This window comes from Amblyomma mixtum, chromosome 1, assembly GCF_055824585.1.
Source record: "Amblyomma mixtum isolate Tamu chromosome 1, ASM5582458v1, whole genome shotgun sequence".
Taxonomy (NCBI): domain Eukaryota; kingdom Metazoa; phylum Arthropoda; class Arachnida; order Ixodida; family Ixodidae; genus Amblyomma; species Amblyomma mixtum.
The window spans coordinates 6274985-6295562 of record NC_143012.1 but is presented as its reverse complement, the minus strand read 5'-3'; the positions used below and the strand labels follow the sequence as shown (position 1 = coordinate 6295562).

At 47.6% G+C, this 20578-nt stretch overlaps 1 protein-coding gene across 1 annotated transcript; it reads right to left on the bottom strand.

The window, feature by feature from the left end:
• Positions 1–1030: 1030 nt before the first annotated feature.
• LOC149365352 (prolyl 3-hydroxylase 3-like) lies at positions 1031–20163 on the bottom strand. The gene is made up of 7 exons (XM_089568392.1): positions 20159–20163; positions 19756–20056; positions 15756–15899; positions 7320–7470; positions 5712–5832; positions 2752–2827; positions 1031–1237 (listed from the first exon to the last, which is right to left on the bottom strand). The coding sequence occupies exons 1-7, from the start codon at positions 20161–20163 to the stop codon at positions 1031–1033; spliced, it is 1005 nt and encodes a 334-aa protein (XP_089424518.1).
• Positions 20164–20578: the final 415 nt, after the last annotated feature.

Below are 20578 nucleotides of genomic sequence, written 5' to 3'. Positions count from 1 at the left end.
ATATCTCGCTCTTTTAGGCGCACATTTATACATCTGCTAGTTTTGCCAGTGCAGAACTTTTCATAGAATTCTTGGCTTCTATACAAGACACACTGCCCACAGGGGACGTTGACGATATATGGTACAGCTAGCCTTTCGCTTTCTTGCTGGACAGCTCATTCTGCACAAATTGAAGAGTCGTTAAGGTGCCGTAAACATAACGTTGACTTGTGAACGTTGCCTTACATTGTTCAGATTATGAGAAACATTATGCAAGCAGGGAATAACAGCAAAATTTCTTTTCTTTTTACGTCCTCCTTTCTCTTACCTTCTGGTGTCTGCTCGTCACTCAATCCTGACACCGGCTTCTTTCTGCGATGCAGGCTTACAGTAACGAAAACTAAACCTTTGATTGATTGCAGAACATTTTATTCGCCGGAAAGAGCTAAACCTTATTCGAAGATCCCCTCTGCCTCCAAACGTGCCGCCCCCATTGTTGCGCTTTTTCTAATTCATTGCTTCCATGACTTGCAGACAGCGTAAGACGAGGTGGAAAGCACAATATACTTCTCTTAACAAGCTTTCAGTGCATGGAAAAAAATTAAAATTGGTTTTGAGGAAAGGAAATGACTTAGTAACTGTCTCGCATATCATTGTGGACACCCGAACAGCGCGGTAAGGGAAGGGATAAAGGAGGGAGTGAAAGAAGAAAGGAAGAAAGAAGTGTGCGAAAAATGAGGCTTGTTGGCTCTACGCTCATACACCCAACACATGTGAATAATTTTAACGCTATAGCGTCAAGCAGTTCGTGTCTCAGAAAATCCGACGTCGTCGACCGAGAGCTAAAAATTAAAAAAAAAAACCATAGAAGCAACCTAGGAGGTATATTTTTCTTTTCATTTATTAGATTCATTAAATCCATACAGGAGGATATTCTAGCTAAAACCAATAATACCACACTGGATACATTCGATCGGACACTGCTCCAGCGCTGGTCGGAAGATTCGTCTTTTGCCAACCTCCTTAGGACGGGAAAAAATGCACGCAGTTTTCACCCAAACAATGTGGCGTTTTGCGAGCGCTTTTCAATGTCCCGCAGCATTCTCTTCAGGTCTAGTCTGGTGGCTTCTCGTTGCCCCTCCGTGTGCGTCATCCAGACGAGCAGGGCGCAGCGCCGACCGGAGAAGACAGGAAGCACCCCGTGCGCGGTTTCGCTCGCGAATGTCAGCATTCGACCGCACTTGGGTCTCAGAATGGCCTGCACAGCGTGGGGGCATGGACGCAAATTGAGTCCACGCAGATCTAGACGCTTGAAGATCTCGCTTAGCCTTCAATGCACAAGAACCGCACCGAAGAGGACCATCAGTCGTAACTTTTACACCAAGTAGACAGTATCCAACTAGGGTTATTCTACAAACCAACATTGCTTGCTCTTGTTCCTCTACCCTCTCCCTCCTTTCTTCCTGGAATAGCTCTCTTCACTCTAAAGTGAAACTCAGACTCGCCGTGGATGACCAGTAGGTAATAGCAAAGGAAACTCATTTTATGCTATGGCATAGGAAGCTCGTCAGACGATTTCGCGTTGACGCCGTAATGTCACGGTCGAGATTAGGCAACGCAGTTTTGTATTGGTATATGGGTGCCTTGGGTGCCTTGACGGCTTGGAGTGCCTTGATGCTGTGTGTAGCAACTGTGCATGGGAGTGCGAGTCATATCAGATCGGAAGTGACAAGCGGAGAGTGGCAACTATGCGTTTCTGTATGAGTCATATGACCAGACGTGACTAATCGCATAGACCGGAAGTGACGTCAGCTAAACAGGAAGTGGCGTCATCAGACCGGAAAGGACGTAAAATAAACCAGAAGTAAATTCATCACACCGGAATGTGACGTCAACTGACCGGAAGTTCATCGCGCTCAAGGGCCAAGTGCCGCTATGCAACCGCATCACACATGTAATGAGTTAGTGCCCCCCAAATTTTTCCTGAGTTATAATGCGTCCCTCGAATGACGGTTCTACATGACCCTCCTTTCCTCCACAACGTCGCAAATCTACGACTACGCTGACTCTGGCAGTGGGCAGAGCCAGGACAACGTGTGGCGCCAAATTTGAAAACCGGAAGTGTGGGCATAACCAATGCGTGGCGACAAATTTGAAAACCGGAAAGGGGTACAGAGATGAAACGAGGGAATAATCGGAGTTAATCGAAATTCAATCAATCAATTAATGATTAATTAAAGTCGCGAACATATTTAACACCTAATTAGTAATCATCAATTAATCACATTAATTAATTAGATCGGTTAATTGACCGATAACTACCGGAAGGCGGTTATGTCATGGTGAAGGAACTAAGCTGAGACTCCAAAGTTTGAGACGACGACACAAAAGCGTTGAAAGCAGCTATAATATCTGAGCTCTAAATGCACCGCATTTTCACGAAACTCCATTTTACAATTTACACCTCTTTTTTGGGCTAGTTGGTGCATGCTTGAATTAGAGGGAAAAATAGCGCCAAAACATGCATACCACGAGAAAGGAATGAGGACGAGGCACAAGCGCTTGTGTCTCGTCCTTGTTCATTTCTTGTGGTACGCATGGTTTGGCGCTATTTTTTCCTCTAATCCATTTTACAAGTCCAAAATATACGAGGTCACTGTGGTACATCCTCTGCTTTTATGGAATAAAAAAACCGAAAAGGTTTGGACGAACCGTAGAAAAACTAAATTCTTTCAGTTACTGTACACGAATAAACACGAAGCCTTGACTTACTCGAATGCTTGTACGGGGCGTCTTGGTGAACACGGTTTGGCCGCCATGGAAGTCGCTGTTCAAGTATATAGAGGCACTGCAAGTTTGGAGAGAAGAAAGGAAGCAGTAGCCCACTGTTGTCAGCATGACATACCTGAATGGCCAACAACAAAAGTGAGACCGAGTGGTTATTAAGAAAAAAATTACGATCGATTAGGTTCGGTTAGGTTAGATGCGAATTAGGTGCGCTAGCGCTTTGGTTCGAGGATCGGCTTTCTAGGTCAAGCAGTCTTGAGATAAAAGTTGGCGAAATCGGTGAGTGGAGGCCCTATTGCTACGAACTCAAACTGGAGGGTACTTCCCTGGAGGGAAGGGGCCTTTCTGCCACCCGGCTCGTGTAACTTCATCTTCCTCGCGCACTCCGCCCTGAAGAGGTGGCGTTGCTACAGGAGCCTTTAGCTCCGCCTTATAGCTATGATGCGATACCATTCATGATTTAATGCCTATATATATATATATATATATATATATATATATATATATATAGTATTCAGTAGGGGTTCCAATGGCCCAGTTTACTAGTTTAGGTACAGTATTACGACAAACGCGACTGTTCTTTTAACGTTTATTTTGCCAACAGTTTCGGGAATGGTATTCCCTTCGTCAGGGCAGGCTTACAATGAATCCGTTTCGTCAATATAAGGACACAGAACAAGCGAGGAGGTATAATCTCCGCCCTCTAAACAAACTTGAGAATGAGGGCAGGGGACCGTATAATAGGCAGCACGACAAGTCTCAAACGGGCCGCGGCTGAACAACAACCAGAAAAAACAAACGGGGAGGTGGAAATGGTAAAGTAGTAGCAAAGAACGAGCCTGAGCAGCACAGCGATAGAAGGGGCAAAAGAGCGTTAGACCCGGCTCTCGGCGCACACGGAAGCCGCTACCCCCCCCCCCCCCCCCCCTCCGCGCCCCTCTCCAAATACGCGCACACCCCCGCAAGACGCCGCCGGGTCCGAGCGGGCGGCCCGTATCAGGTATCCTGAGACGCTTGGCCGTCTCTCGAACGCGTCCCTTGCAAGCGTCTCAGGATACCTGATACGGGCCGCCCGCTCGGACCCGGCGGCGTCTTGCGGGGGTGTGCGCGTATTTGGAGAGGGGCGCGGAGGGGGGGGGGGGGGGGGGGTAGCGGCTTCCGTGTGCGCCGAGAGCCGGGTCTAACGCTCTTTTGCCCCTTCTATCGCTGTGCTGCTCAGGCTCGTTCTTTGCTACTACTTTACCATTTCCACCTCCCCGTTTGTTTTTTCTGGTTGTTGTTCAGCCGCGGCCCGTTTGAGACTTGTCGTGCTGCCTATTATACGGTCCCCTGCCCTCATTCTCAAGTTTGTTTAGAGGGCGGAGATTATACCTCCTCGCTTGTTCTGTGTCCTTATATTGACGAAACGGATTCATTGTAAGCCTGCCCTGACGAAGGGAATACCATTCCCGAAACTGTTGGCAAAATAAACGTTAAAAGAACAGTCGCGTTTGTCGTAATACTGTACCTATATATATATATATATATATATATATTAAGCAAACGAGGGAAGGGTGATGAGGGGCCCGTTATAAATATGAAAGAAGCCAACAGCCACAGAAACCAAAGGAAACAGGGGATTTTTTTAAAATTAATTTATTTATTTTGTGCTGCTGTTCGATTTAGAATATTACTGAATATGTTATCGCTTAAAGCTAATTGAGGTCGTGGGTTCGAATCCCACCGGCGGCTAGTGGTTGTTTTTTCTTCTGCTTTTCTAATCAATTAGCTTTAAGCGATAACATATTCAGTAATATTCTAAATCGAACAACAGTACAAAATAAATAAATTAATTTTTAAAAAAATCTCCTGTTTCCTTTGGTTTCTGTGGCTGTTGGCTTCTTTCATATTTATAAGGGGCCTCTCATCACCCTTCCCTCGTTTGCGTAATATATATATATATATATATATATATATATATATATATATATATATATATATATATATATATATATATATATATGAGAACAAGTCATTCTCCACTTTACATTCATAGATCCCTGGGAGTCCTCCTACCACTCTTGTCGCAGTGGTGCAGCGGTTAAGCGATGTGTCACTGCCCTGCGATGGCAGATGCTTCCCCCGATGGGGCTTGTGCGACCCCGGTTGCTTATCCCGAGCAACCAGCTTCTCCAGACAGACAGTGGCGAAATAGGTGAGCGGGGATCTCTGTGCTAGCGCACTAAAAGATAAAAGATGATAACACAAGAGGCTAGGCTTAAAAGCTTGGAGCATGAACCAGCCAAAGGTGTTATATATTCGTTTCAGCCATAGCCCTGTATTCTGCTGTGGAGCCCCCCTGAGAGAGCGCATTCCTCCACCCTCTTCATAACCACCTCTTTCAATGACAACCACAAAGTGAGCAGCGTAGGGAAAACCTCAAGGTGTTTGCCAATGTTTCGACAGAAGGACTTCTCTTCGCCTGGGCAAAGCGTTCATCATTGCCGGGGTTTAAATAAGGTCATTAATCCGAGGTGTAAGGTCTGGTGGCGGGGAGGAGGGTGGGAAGTGAGAATGGTGTTAGGGTGGGGAAGGTGCATTTTGTCCCGACATGATGGCTGCTAATGATGATTAACCGGTTGACCTGCAAAACTGTGAAAAGAAAAAGGCCAACTCAGCAGAAAGGAATCCGGGGGCTGCAGAGCTTGGAGAGAGAGCGAGCGTAGGCTGCTTAAAAGACTGTCCAGCTGCGACAGGTGGCTTAATATGACTGGCTGCGTTGCCTAGAAAAACACAGATGAGGAATTTCCTCATCTGGTATGCCACGTGATGTTATGGCATGTCACGTATGTTGCACACGCTTGATGACGTCAGTTCAAGAGGAGCAAAGATTCATATAACGCTTGACGCTTCAATAATAAATGCGAGCTGAGGGCTCGTTTTACATTGCGTACAACACGTAGTACCTGTAGTCACGAAATGACAGGGATCGCTTATAGTCCGGACACTTGCAGGTGGCATTGTCCTCGAAGTCGCAGTTGTCCGAGTGGATCGTGTGGCTCAGGTCGGTCCTGTTTGTCGTCGAATCTGCAGATTTGAATCACATTTTGAGCTAAAAACACCGACTACGGTAGCATTTTAGGTAAACTGAAGGCGCATATCTTGATATGGACTGCTCGAAACGGACTGCAAACTTATGACCTGTGTTTCACGTGCTCGTCAGCCTTCCCTTGCGCTCGGCTTGCATAAAAATATGAAGTCCTCCGACTATGTGTTTTGAGTTTGAAAATGGCGAAACAAAAGCAAAATCCTAGCTTCACTAAAGGTGGTTATTACCGCGAATTTTACAAAAATGATGCAGTTCAGTTCCTAAAATGCGAAGTTGGTCAACTGCGGAACGGGCGAAGGGAAATCCGGTATTCGCAAATGTCAATTCCACTTTCAGCGTATTATAGCCCGAAGATTTTTGAGGTGCCTGCCTTGGTGCAGAACTCACAATGCGAAAAAATTGAGAATGTTTACAACATTCGTGCGAAAGTACGGCCTATTCAAGTATGAAAACATGATCTTACTCTTCTTAAGATTCACAGATCCCCGGGAGTCCTCATACCACTTTTGGCGTAGTGGTGCACCGTGTAGTGCGCTCCTGTTTCGAGTTGGCAGTTGCTGCCATCGGTGGAATTTGTGCGATTCAGGTTGCTTTCAGAGAGACAAAGGCTAGACGATTTTGCTAAGTTCTGAACCTCCTGATTAGTGCTTTCGCAATAAAATATCTGAGCACCAAGACGTCATGGTGCAGTTGCAGGTGCTCCTGCGGGGGTAGATGGCTACCGCAAGCCATTTCAGTCATTTAAATTTTGACCTGAAGTAGACTTACGAGGCAGCAAAACGGTCGCGCAAAATATCCAATTTGGTTCCAAATGACGTTGATTCGGTAATTATTAGACTCAATGCTTTCATTTCTCTTAGAACATGCGTTGGATTAAGTGCTGACTTCGAAAATAGCTGAAGCGGAGAAGAGCGTTGGTGGATGACTCGTATAAGCTACGTTTTTGTGTTCGCAGAAAGTAGCAATTTGCCACTGCATTGCAAAGATTGCAATAGCTGTGCACCAAAGCTGCACGAAACGCGCGTATTACGAAGATATAAAGCGAAAACAGCGAGAGAAATCTTCGAGGCATTCATCATCGACAAAAGGGGAGAGACATGCGTCAGCACACAATCAGTCACTTTCAAGAAGGGACCGTCACACCTAAAATCTTGAGTTTATGCTTCGAGATTTGCCTGCGGCCTTTTTTGGTTTTCCTTTTCTTTTACTTCATGCTTGATCACGTGGTGTTTTATCATCCCTTCCATCAACGGTATTTATTGCACGTGCAAAAAAAAAAACCTTTTCCAGTTGGTACTGTCAGCGCTTGTGTCTTTCTTCTGTCGTCCATGCTTCTTTTTTTCGCGCTGCATATTTTCCTCTTATAAGAAAACATTAACGCTACTGAAGCCAGGTGCACGGCTATCATTTAGTATGTGGGTGCAATGATCGTAGCACAGGTGCATGTGGCAAGCGTGCAGCTCACTCGGCAGAGAGATCCTGCACTGCAGGTGGACGAAGTTCGTGTAGAGCCTCTTGTCGAGCCTAAAGTAGGCTTCCGTGAGGAGCCTCGCTTTGCGGGAAGCCCGCAACATGAGCCTCGCTGCTGTCGCGTTGTCCGTGGACTTCTGCAGGCGCTAAAGAGATAACAACCAACGAAGAAAATTGAGGGACTAGCGTACTTACTGTAGCCCAATTTACCGCTTACCACCTTCCCTGTACCTAGCCCAAGACCAGCTGGTGCCCGCTACAAAGACTACATAGGCAATGCTTAGGTGAAGACTTGTAAACAGATGGCACATACAAGAGAGGCCACTTCACAGCCATACAAGGATAACTGTAAGAAATAAAACGCAACCTTGAAAGTTTTAACGTCGCAGCTTTAAGGCTCCTCCTGTTCAGAAAATCGGGTGTCGTCGTCGGTGTTATGAACAAAAAATCCCCGGCGAAGCAACCTAGGAGGGCCATCTGGGTCACGTGACCTTGTGACGTCATCACAATCTGACCACCGGATTGCGAGCAAGCTGACCACACCAATCATTAATGCAGCCAATCATTGCAAGCTGACCACCGTGGCAGCTTGCAATGATTGGCTGCATTAATGATTGGCTGCAAGAGGTTGTTCCGGAAGAGCAATCTGGGTCTCACAAGCGCCAACGGGGGCAGCACCTGACATCGCAGGGAAGTGATGCGTCATTTAACGGCTGCGGCACCACTGCGCCAGAAGTGGTATGAGGACTCCCAGTGATCTATGAATGCAAAGTCGAGAGTGACTAATTACGCATATATGGGAATTAACACACTAACTTTTTCGCGCCATTCCTTTAACGCAGAGCTTAAGTATTGCCTCCAGTTTTTTTCAATTCCAATATGACGCGCCCACGCCGACGACCATGATGCGTATCGCACCCAAATTACCATGGATCAATAATGCTACATTCAACTAGCCTAAATTAAACAAATATGCAAAACAATAAAGTTACTCGCCCTACTGTGGTGAACTGCAGTTCTCACCTCGACTAGCTCTTCCGCGTCGACCCCGATGAACAGCTCGTTACTCGAGAGAGGGCGCGCTCCTCTCATCGAGTAGCCATGGCCGGGGATTCCCGATTCCTGTGGAGATGGAGCCAGAGAAAGGCTATAAGTGTCCGATAAAAAAAGTTATCTAACGACCATCAAACAGACGACGAGTTTAATCGCTAGATTGGGGTCACCCATCTTCCCTCGCCCAGTCACGAGCGACTGCATGACGACACCCTCAGAAGCAGCCGTGAGATCGACTGAGGAACAACGGCACACTGCGCCATGCTATTTACAACTTTCTTTAGGAGTATGTGCACTCTGGATTGCTCTGCGCATGCCTTGTAAACTGCCCATATTTAAATGCGCCAATCGGAATGATACAGCGACAGAGCAGTGACAATAAAGCTGCACTCAGAGCAAAATTTGAAAACGCACATAGAAATTCTCCAAAATGATACTGTTGGATTTATTCTCCTCAACTACAACAGAACTGCCAGCTTCTTGGTCTACCACCACTCGCAACTTGTCGCAGTATACATCTTTGCCTTTGCTATATTATTTTCACCACACTTACCTGCACGCAACGTTTATGAATCACACTCACAAGGCTCGAGTGCAATTTTGCAGAACCAAAACTTACTTTATTCCTTTATACCCTGAGCATTCGAAGTGTCGAAATCACCTTCCAGCAATGGGACTGACTCATGATCAACGTTTATGCAACAAATCATTAGCTAATATTGCATGACTAGCAACTATTTTGTACAGTTATGTTCATATTGTAATGCTTCTTTGCATTATTTTGTATAACTACTCCCCGTTTTAATGTATTTATGACCTTGAGGGCATTGTAAAAGAAAATTCAGCAGAGGCATAAGTCTGCTTACCTGTGAGAAGCATAAGCCCGCCCGCGAGCGGGGGCCGTGGTACGGTGGTGGCCCCCGCTCCGGCCAACACCAAGGATATGACGCGATAGCTAATGTGTTAATGCCCACATTTGCTGAAGTGGTCTTTCTCTATTTAGCATTCGTAGATCCCTGGGAGTTCTCATACAACTACTGGCACACTGGTGCAGTGGTTAAGCGATGCACCAGTGCGCTGGGGTGGCAGCTGCTGCTACCGGTGGGACTTGTGCGACAAAGGTTATCCCGAGCAACCTCACGAGACCAATCATTAATTTAAACGCCCCCTGCCAGGTTGCATGAGGACGCTACCTTTTATGGGTACCATTGAGTTTACACACACACACGCACGCCCGCACACGCAGGCGGCTTTTCGCTCAGTGTGGCAAGTAAAAAAAATGCTGCAATGGTTTTATATATTAGGGGATCGCGGGAGATGTAGAAGAGGGTTAAATGTCAGACAAGCACTTCTGTGTGCCGTTGTTTATCGAATAAACTTGTTTGAACGCCGAACGCCAAAAAACCGGCCAGTGTTCCTTGTAGTGCTAGATTTTTAATATACCGTATTTTCTCTCATTATGAACACACCCTTTCCCAAACAGTCTCTGAAAGTTTGCGATATGCGTTCATCAAGAGGCGTAAGCTATTCAGAAAACGTTTGAAACGGTAAAGATGGGAGAAAAAGTTGGGTGGTAGAATGAGTATTTCATCTGGTGCAACTCCCCTTCTATACAACACAACATGCGCTCTTTAGGATGGTTACCATGCTCGAAACCACAGACAACTTTTACTTTAAATCTGCTCTGATAACTCGCCCAGAGGCTCATAAATATATCCAAAGAGAGCCCAACTAGCGTTCACACTAGTAGTAATAAGTGGTTTTAATGACATAATAAATGGAAGGACAAGATTTTTGCTAGCCCTGGCATCTGCCATCGCTGCTGGAAGCACGTGAGCTGGGGCAGCGGAAAGGAAGGATAGCAGGCAGTGTGTAGAAGTGAAATGAAAGGATTGAGGGGATAGTAGACAGGGCAGAGGGAGAGGTACACTATAATCAGTCTATTTACATGTTACGCAACTATCAGCATTCAGCGTGAAGGTGAACCGCAACCAGATTATACAATCCTTACTGTGGCAGACTGTACAGAAAAACTATCTGAGACCAAGCGTGGCTTCTATTGATCCCCGGGCCAGGAAGGTGTCCTTTGCGGATGGCGCGATGGGCAGAGCGCCTACTACGGTACAATTATACAATACAATGAAGTACCGGAAGGGTTCGAAAAATAAAGTATCAGATGCTCTTTCTCGTCTCCCCGTGCCATCGCCTCAGGAAGAAAGAAGTTTGATAGACGAAACGGTACCATTTGCCCATATATCTTCCTGCATTACCAAAGACGGGTTTGAACAGCCCCAGTCGGAAGATAGCACGCTGCAACAAATCAAGGCATACATAGAGTTGTCGTGGCCTGCACACAAATTTCTGCAGGCTGAGCTTCAACCCTTCGTCAAACTTCGCGACGAACTTTCAGTGGTTAACAAAATGATTTTGCGTCGCGAACGCTTGTGGCGCCCGCGTCCCTTACGGCGCGGATAACTACCACTGCTCACGAGCCTCACCCCGGAATTATGCGAACGAAAGCACGGCTGAGATAAAAATTTTGGAGGCCGGCAATGTACAAGCAAGTAGAGCTAGTTATTCAAACCTGCAGCATACGCCAGGCAGCGGACAAAAGCACGAAAGTAACGGCTGCATCAATGAAACCGGTCCCCTTACTAAACAAACCGTGGCTGAAGGTGGACATGAACATTGTTGGCCCATCTGAGAGAGCGCCACACGATTGCCGATATGCGATCACGCAGGTCGACTACTTTTTTAAGTGACCTGAAATGCACTTTTGCAACAAAGCCACAACACGCACAGTCACAAGCTTCTTGGTATCAGTATCCGCGCGCGAAGGCTATCCAAAAGAAATTGTTTGCGATAACGGGCCACAGTTTTCATCCCGGGAGTTCGAAGCTTTCCCTGCAGGACCACGGCATCCGCTTACGGCATTCACACGTCTACTACCCGTAAGCAAACGGTCAAGTGGAGCGGTTTAATAGAGTTTTTAAGAGCTTCGTTCAAGTAGCTGCACTCGAGCGGAGTCCCTTGGTCACAAGGTAACAGAATACTTGGGCGTTTACTGTCGCACGCCGCATGCCACAACTGCAGCTGCCCCAGCAATCCTCCTGCACGACTTAATGTTGTCGGGCACCCGTCAGTCATATTTTCGACTGACCCTTGTTCAGAGCTCCACCGACTACCTCAGCGGGTGAAGCAAAAGCAACAATACAGTCAACGCTACACAGACGTTCGAAGTGTCGCAAGGGAAACCAGAGTAGATGTTGGCGACCTTGTGCGAGTTAGGAATCCTAAAACTGCCTTTAAAAGTGACCTGTAGGTTACTTCCCCGAGGAAAGTGATCAGCAAGAAGGGACCACCTTCGTCTTTCCACCTCGATGACGGCAAAAACATGGAACGTTTCGAAGTTGTCAAGGATGACACGAGCCTCTGCTGCCCTTTGTGGGAGGGTAGAAATTGCCAGGAACTGTACCGTAAGTGAAAGCAGCTTATCGCCTACTGCGGAGGGCCCCGTTCCGGAAGCGGCAACCGGGGGCACTTCAGCTGTGGCTGCTCTGCTGCGAAGCAGCCGCCTATGCCACCAGTAACCTGCGGTGAGCCGGATACGACTTCACCTGCAGCCAGTGGTTCTTCTGAAGCATCGACACCGCAGCGTAGGGTACAGCCAGTGGTATACAGCATCCCCCTCGCCTGTGGCAGACGGTACATCGGACAGACGGGACGCTGCCTCAACGAACGCTTGCAAGAGCATCGCCGGACAGCTCACTCGTTATCTGGCGGAGGTCACCTAGCTGACCACATTCGCCGTTGCTCACACAAACCAGCATGCAAGGCGTTATTAGAAAGAACAAGCGTGATGCGTAAGTTTAAGACTCAAAAGAGCCGAGAAATTTTTGAAGCGTTCAGAATTATCAATGATAAAGAAAACTGCGTCAGCAGCCCTTCTGTGGCGCTACGCAAAAAAGAAATTGATTACCAGAAGGCAAACGCGTTGATTCAGCCAGGTAGGCGAAAAATAGAAGGTGCGCCGATGTGGCAAACATGGAACAGGCGCCTTCTGCATTTTTTTTTTTTATTATGGGTTTATCTTGTCACGGATTACTTTTCCTTGCGCCTCCTTTTGTATATTATAGCTGTTTGTGAAATAAACCTCAGTTGAAGTCCGGCGTTCGTCCTGTCTGTCTACCTTCGTCCTCGTCTCTTTAGCCGCTGGAATGTCTCACAATAGTAGAGAGAAAAAACTGACGCCAACCAATATTTTAATTTTGCCCAACGTTTCGGGACCAACTCGGTCCCTTCTTCAGGGGTGACTAAAGTGTGCCAGCAGCAGCGGGGTGTTGCCTTCGCTCTCCCTTTGTTAGCACGTGGCGGAGTCCACTAACGTACGCAGAGGGGAGCGTTCCTATTCATCGCCGCCTGTGTCTGTGAGCCGGATGTGCCAAGACTCCACATGTCGTCTCTTGAACAGGTTTGGTTCCACGGCCAAGACGCTCACTTCCTCGAAGGCTATTGGGTGGTCGGCGCGCTCGCAGTGTTCGGCGAGGGGGTTGGCTTCCGAATTCATTAGCCGGACGTCATTCTTGTGTTGCTTTATTCTTTGGGGGAGGTTTTTTTGTTTCGCCGACGTGGCGCTACGCAAAAAAATTATGGCTGAGGCTTAGCTAAGGTTAAGCCTAGTCAGATGCGAAGCATATTGGGGGCTAGGCTTGGTAATACATGGCTTTCCTTGGTTGCATACTTGGTCATTTTAATACAACCACTAGAAGCCTTCGTCGTGGGGGAAGACAACGGCATGGCTACAGCGGAACGCCGACTAACCCCGAGACGCGCGTTGGGTGAGCGCCTGGATGGCCACGGAAGCCGCGTCTGCCTGCCCGGTGGAGCGAGCGTTTCACCTACACCGAGTGTGAACGCGCGTTCGAAATGCGCGGGAATGCCGCACGAGGACATTCGGGCGTCTGTGCGATGGCATCGTCACGACGTCGTCACGGTGTCACGTGGCGTGACGGCTAGGGGTCCCACGGCGACGGCGCGAGGTGGAGGCCGCCTCTCTCATCCGATGTCACGTGGTGTGACGTAACGGTGTCACGTGGTGTGACGTCACGGTGTCACGTGGTGTGACGTCTAGGGGTCCCACGCCGACGGCGTGAGTGGTAGCTCTAGCAATATGCTTCGCATAAAAAGAAATTGGTTACCTGAAGGCAAACGCGTTGATTCATCCAGGTAGGCGAAAAATAGAAGGTGCGCTGATGTGGCAAACATGAGTAGCATGACACAGGCGTCTTCTGCATTTTTTTTTATTATGGGTTTCGGCGAAACAAAAAAACCTCCCCCAAAGAATAAAGCAACACAAGTATGACGTCCGGCTAATGAATTCGGAAGCCAACTCCATCGCCGAACACTGCGAGCGCGCCGACCACCCAATAGCCTTCGAGGAGGTGAGCGTCTTGGCCGTGGAACCAAACCTGTTCGAGAGACATGTGGAGTCTTGGCACATCCGGCTCACACAGGCGGCGATGAATAGAACTTCCGGAACGCTCCCCTCTGCGTACGTTAGTGGACTCCGCCACGTGCTAACAAAGGGAGAGCGAAGGCAACACCCCGCTGCTGCTGGCACACTTTAGTCACCCCTGCAGAAGGGACCGAGTTGGTCCCGAAACGTTGGGCAAAATTAAAATATTGGTTGGCGTCAGTTTTTTCTCTCAACTATCAAAACCCAACCAGGCGGACCTCCGTCGAAGATGTTTTCGTTCAACTCACAATAGTACTAGCAACCAACTAGCCCAACTTTCTACGCTTAAGATTCTTGTTGGCTGTTTGCACCTAAGGGTGCGGTAAAGAAGTCTCGATATTCGACAGATCGGGCTTAAGTTAATTCATAGTTGCACCGGCGTTCAAAAATGGGTGCCTGAGAGCATTTACTATCGTTATCGGCTGACTGCGCACAAAAACCAGGCGGTGCGTTTATTAAATGAGTGGGACAAATGGTACATTTTCACAGCCAAAGTAGGAAATGCAATCACTTCGCGAGTAGAGCCATTATGCAAGTAGGTACAGTGTTCTCACATATTTCAGGTCCCACTGCAGGAACAAGCGGCACCGGTAGCCGACAGCGCCAAAGGTGACAGCCACTTTGGTGCTATACCTGGGGTATTTTAGATTTTACGTTCACACAGTTTATTAAGTGTCAGCACGAGACTGCCGCTAAAGCTGCATAAGATTTTTGGAGTCCTGGTTATTGTTGTATCGTATTTTTGTTCAGACCAATCAAGCAGTTATTATTACTATACAAATATCCGTACCAGTAATAACAGAGCAAAAATGTTCTCTATTAAAGCGTTTAGTGGTGCTTCATAATTTAAACTGCTCTAAACTTGTGCTGTTTGTACGGTTGGCGGAGAGTTAACAGCGCGCCATGCTCTTGCCAAGTCCACCAGCCACTTTACTCTGTCTAAAAGACCATCGCGGTGGCTTAGTGGTTACGGCGCTCGGCTGCTGACCCGAAAGACACGGGTTCGATGCCGTTCGCGGCGGTTGAATTTCGATGGAGGCGAAATTCTAGAGGCCCGTGTACTGTGCAATGTCAGAGAACGTTAAAGAACCCAGGTGGTAGAATATTCCCAAGCCCTTCACTACAGCGTCCCTCACAGCCTGCGTCGCTTTAGGACGTTAAACCCAACACACCAAACCAAAGCCATCTTTCTGCCCAAAAGTGTGATGCAGTCCATGCGCTGCTTTGGAAAACGTTGTCATTCTAATATTTAGTAGCCACAATGGCTCATGTATAAAATATCGAAAGGCGCTGGTGCCGGTCGATTTCTTCTTGTAACATGGGAGTTCGGCAGTTGTTGCATAGATCATCATCATCATCCTCAGCCTGACTACGCCCACTGCAGGGCAAAGGCCGCTCCCATGTCTCTCCAGTTAACCTTGTCCATTGCCAGTTGTCAGTTGTGGCCACCGCATCCCGCAAACTTCTTAAACTCATTCACCCACCTAACTTTGTGGCGCCCCCTACTACGCTTGCCTTCTCTTGGAATCCACTCCGTTACCCTTAAGGACCAGCGGTTATCTTGCCTTCGCATTACATGCCCTGCTCAAGCCCATTTCTTCCTCTTGATTTCGACTGGGATGCCATTAACCTACGTTTGTTCCCTCACCCACTCTCCCCTTTTCCGGTCTCTTATCATTACCGCCATCATTTTTTTTTCTTGCTCGCTGCGTTGTCCTTAAACTAAGTTGAACCCTCTTTGTTAGCCTCCACGTTTCTGCCCCATTGTTGTGTACCGGTAAGATACAACTGTTGTATACCTTTCTGTAGAGGGATATTGGATCACGTTCAGAACAAAATAAGCTTGCGCCACGGAGAACTCACGCTCAGCTTCAGCAGGGTATCGCACTCCTCCTGGGTGAGGAGTCCGTCGGCGATCATCCTTCCGCGCCCGTTGAGGCACACTTCATCGCGGACAACTCTCACTCCAGCGTCCACGAAATCCGCGCCGCAGTGGGGCAGTTGGTCCTGCAGTAAAGTAGGAGCGAAGCCATCTAATACTGTGGTGCATATTGACTTGAAGACTTGGAGGAAGAAGTGTTGGAAAAACAACTTTTTTTTTTGCACCTGTCACTTTAGACTTCGTCTAATAGGTTCAACAGGTGCCTCTCTAGTGTTTCACAGTAGCAACTCTTTCTGCACTTATCTGTAATTGATGTACTGATCTCAGATGAGGAATAAACTTTAGCATGAAAAATTAACTGAAGGAAAAAGTATGGCCTTAAAAAATCATAGACGCAACATTGAAATTCATTTTTGTGAACTTATTACTGCGTCGTAATAAAAAAAGACACTGCATTCGTCAAAGCATGTCTTTTATATATTTAAAAGAAAATGAAAATGAAAAATATATTGTTCTATATGTGGTTTTGGTTGTTTATGTTTAGTGGATTGTCTAGTCTTTGTAGGTGTGTGCTTTGTAATTGGCTTATACCGGGTGTCCCAGCTAACTTGAACCAAGGGTTTAAAAATGAAATATTGGAGTCAGGAGAGTGAAACTACCTGCATATTGGTGATAGGCATTTGGCGCACCACGGGAAATTTTTTGTATCGCAATTACTTAACTAGTAATTAAGATAATTTTTTTAATTTTTTTAATATTGACTTTAGACACTAAATGTGATTCGCAAAGTTGGAGAGCACTTTCAGAAACCCGCATTCCATTATTCGCCATAAAGAAAACCTTACGTGTACCTCTTTTTCCGAGCTCGAAAGAAAGCCCGCGAAATACAAAAAAAATCACGTGACGAGCACATTTGCGCGTCGCGATCGTGCTGCTCTCAACCGTGCTTTCAGTGAACGAAATCAGCTCCGGCCTTTATTCGACGGCCCCGTTGCAGCGGCAGGCCGATATCTTGGCGGGGGTTTTTCGTCCGCGTCAGCTAGTTGGCACCCGGCGACGACGACTTAGTCCCAATCTGATAAGATACTGAGATGGCGAGTCTGCTTTGTCACTCAGAAGCAAAAGAGAAATACAGGGAATAATGTTTCGCCGCGAGGTGTTGGCGGCTGTGTGTTGCAGTTTCCTAATGAGGATTTTGAAAGCTGGAAGCAGCGGTGAAGCACAGTTTGTCGTGTGCTCTTCTTATGCCACTCTCATGCGAGACTGAATCTTTGGTGTAGTGATTACTAGCACTGCAGACATGCCGTTTACAAATGAAGAGAAAGCAGACATGGTTCTGGCTCTAGGTGCATGTCATGGGAACAGAAGGCGCGCTGCAGACCTTATGCAACAATGGCACCCAGGCAGGCGGCCAAGTTCAGTAACGATCCTGCGTGCCTTCGAGACGCTGCGACGGATGGGACGTCCACACGACACAGAGCACCTACCTGTTTTTGACGAGGACTTCGAGACGCATATTTTATCGCTGTTCGCTCTGGAACCCCAAGCAAGCGTGCGCAGCGTGAGCGAGGATACCGGAGTCTCCAGGTCATCAGTTTGGCGAATACTGCGCAAACACCGCCTGCATCCGTACCATGTACAGCTTCATCAAAATCTGTTGCCACGGGACTTCCAAAACAGGACCGATTTTGCTAATTGGATTCTGATAAAGATGCAGGACGACCCGGATTTTTTGAACAAAGTGATATGGAGTGACGAAGCTAGTTTTTCGCGCAATTCACAGGTGAACCTGCACAATGCTCATTACTGGAGCGATTCAAATCCCTACTGGGTTTTACAGACGCAGCACCAGTACCAGTGGTCATTTAGTGTTTGGTGTGGACTTTTCGACGGTAGTTTGATCGGGCCTGTGTTTTTCGACCAGACGCTGACAGCAGATCGCTACACCAATGATATCCTCAGAGGACCCGTTGACGACTTCCTTTCGGATCTACCGCTCGCCAGGGCCACAAATGTGTGGTTTCAACACGATGGCGCCCCCGCGCACAGCAGCGCCAAGGCTCGGACCTGGCTCGACGCAGCGTTCCCGCAGAAATGGATAGGACGACTAGGTCCCGTGAACTGGCCAGCCAGGTCTCCTGATATGACACCTCTGGACTACTTTTTGTGGGGTCATATCAAGGACAAGGTGTACAGCACACCAACTTCCACACCGCAAGACCTTAAAGACAAAATAACGGAAGTCTGTTTAAACATGCCTGAGGCTGTCATACGAAATGCAACGGCTGATTTGGTTACAAGATGCCATAGCTGTATCGTCGCACAAGGTGACCTATTCGAGCACTTTTTATAATTGGTAAGAAACCGAAATGAAATGGAGTCAGGACAACCGCATGCCACGGCTGTCATCGCCGCACAGCCAAGCCATAAACCGCCACTTTTATTTTCTTTGCAACTGGCAAATAAAACTCCTCTCATTTGAAAACTTCGAGCTTGGCAGTCTTTATCGCGACTGCAAAGCGCAGCGCACTCGCTGCAATTTACACCGTCACGCGCGAACTGGCTGACACGGCCGAAGAAACCACCACCAAGATATCGGCCTGCCTCTGAAACGGGGCCGCCGAATGAATACCGGAGCTGATTTCGTTCACTGAAAGCACGGTTGAGAGCAGCACGATCGCGGCGCGCGAATGCGCTCGTCACGTGGTTTTTTTTGTATTTCGCGGGCTTTCTTTCGAGCTCGAAAAAAGAGGTACACGTAAGGTTTTCTTTATGGCGAATAATGGAATGGGGGTTTCTGAAAGTGCTCTCCAACTTTGCGAATCACACTTAGTGTCTAAAGTCAATATTAAAAATTTAAAAAAAATTATTTTAATTACTAGTTAAGTAATTGCAATACAAAAAATTTCCTGTGGTGCGCCAAATGCCTGTCACCAATATGCAGGTAGTTTCACTCTCCTGACCCCAATATTTCATTTTTAAACCCTTGGTTCAAGTTAGCTGGGACACCCGGTATAGGTGCCACGTGCTAAAGAGTATAAATATTGACGTCTTCGTTTAATAAAGGGTCTTTCTGCTACCACTGATCTTTGAGCCTCCTCTCCGTCCCTTCGGGGGTTTCACCCCCACCAGATACCAAGGCTGTAACAGGTTCTTACAAATTAACCGCGATTACACGGAGTGCATCTTAATTTCCGGTTCTCTCAGGCCAGAACACACCGCTACCAAATCTCCGCAGGTCACCGCGGGCTTCTCGATACACTGCAAGTCCTCATCAACGCAACGAGTTTGAATCGAGTTGCGAGAGAAAATATTTAGCTTTATTTTTTTTTCAAATAAATAAAGCACTTCTTTCGTTGTTGACAAAAAATACAGAAAAATGATAAAAAGTGAAAGAGTGAATCTGGCCGGGAAAAATATACGATGGACTTGTCTTCAGTGTTCCGAAACACGAGAAATGCTTTGAAAGATGTCGGGTAATTTGTTGGCAGTGTTACCGTGAGAGCATTTACTCCAAAAGCTTAATAGGAAGGGATGAATTAGGCGAGCAGTGTTATCGTCTGCTGTTTCCCTTAATTTGATTTGTCCTTTTTTTCTGACCTGCACATCAGAGGTCATAAGCCTTACTTGCCAAAACCAGGAGCGCTCGTCGTTGCCCCCAAAAGCAAAACGAAAACTTGGGCATGTTGGTGTCGGCTCAGTTCAATGGAAGGACAGCGCTGTCCTTCCGTCAAAATGGCCAACAAAAGCCCGGTTCCAGCCCATCTCTTCAGCGACGATCCGGGCTCATACGTGTGCTAAGATCTAATGTTTTTTTAACATCTTTCTAGTTTTTGAAAGAAATTGCTGACACATCTGATAAAAACATTAATGCAGTGCACATGACATGTTAGAAAACTGTCCCAAAACTTCTTACGACTGTGCTTGTCTTCTGCGGCGCAAACAAAACAATCGATGATGGAATCATCTATGAGGACTCACTTTGGGACAGGTCAGCAGAGGACTGCGAGCTTCGAGTACGTCCGCATGGCCCGAATGAATGGCAGCGCCGGAGGTGTTTCCCTGGCCCGCTTGAATGTCAGAGGCGGCACATCTCTCCGCCTGGCCTGCCCCCATACCACGGCCGTCGTTCTGTGCCTGCGAGAGTGCCCGCCACTCCCGCAAGCAGAACTTGCCCTCACGGCCCCGCGTGTCGCACAGCGGGTCTTCCGAGCCCAGGTGGCCTCGAGCCGACATCTGCACGACCTCGCGAGTACGGAACAGCGGCTGTGGTCGTTCGCCCCTAGAAGTGAGCCAGTACAAGGAAAACTGAGCGACGTACTGCCACAGTGGTATCACCAACATCTTCTTCTTCCTCTTAAAACATGGCACATACCCCACTTACACCATGTTCCTTTCTTCTTCTTTTGCCTTCCCTCCTTCGGAGCGTTTTTCACCGAGCACAGCTGCGGCCGGGTCCTGACCCCTTGTGCAAGTCGGGGTGCGACCCTATATTATGGGAATGCGCGAACAAACCCCCTCCAACGAGGCTCTTGCCAGCTCCCTTGGCGGAGCAATGGGACAAGCTATTAAGCTATTGGCCAGCAGCTGGCCCTCACCACGTGAGCTCAAGAGGTCGCCCCCGACTGGAGGCCACCCTGGACTCGCCCAGCCCCAACAGATCCCTTCCTTTTTGCGGCAATAAAGTTGTAATCGCAACCCTACCTTGCGCACAGGGAATAGCAAGAACACCGACATCATGGTCAACATAATTTTGAGATGTGCATCGCCATGCAGACTCTCAAGCGCGTTTAGGAATAAAAAC

Coding starts and splice junctions, on each gene's coding strand:
- LOC149365352 (XM_089568392.1), bottom strand. Junction 15,900..19,755: donor CTCTGCTGACCTGTCCCAAA/GTGAGTCCTCAT, acceptor ACTTTACTGCAG/GACCAACTGCCCCACTGCGG. Junction 1,238..2,751: donor CGCCCCGTACAAGCATTCGA/GTAAGTCAAGGC, acceptor CACGCTGTGCAG/GCCATTCTGAGACCCAAGTG.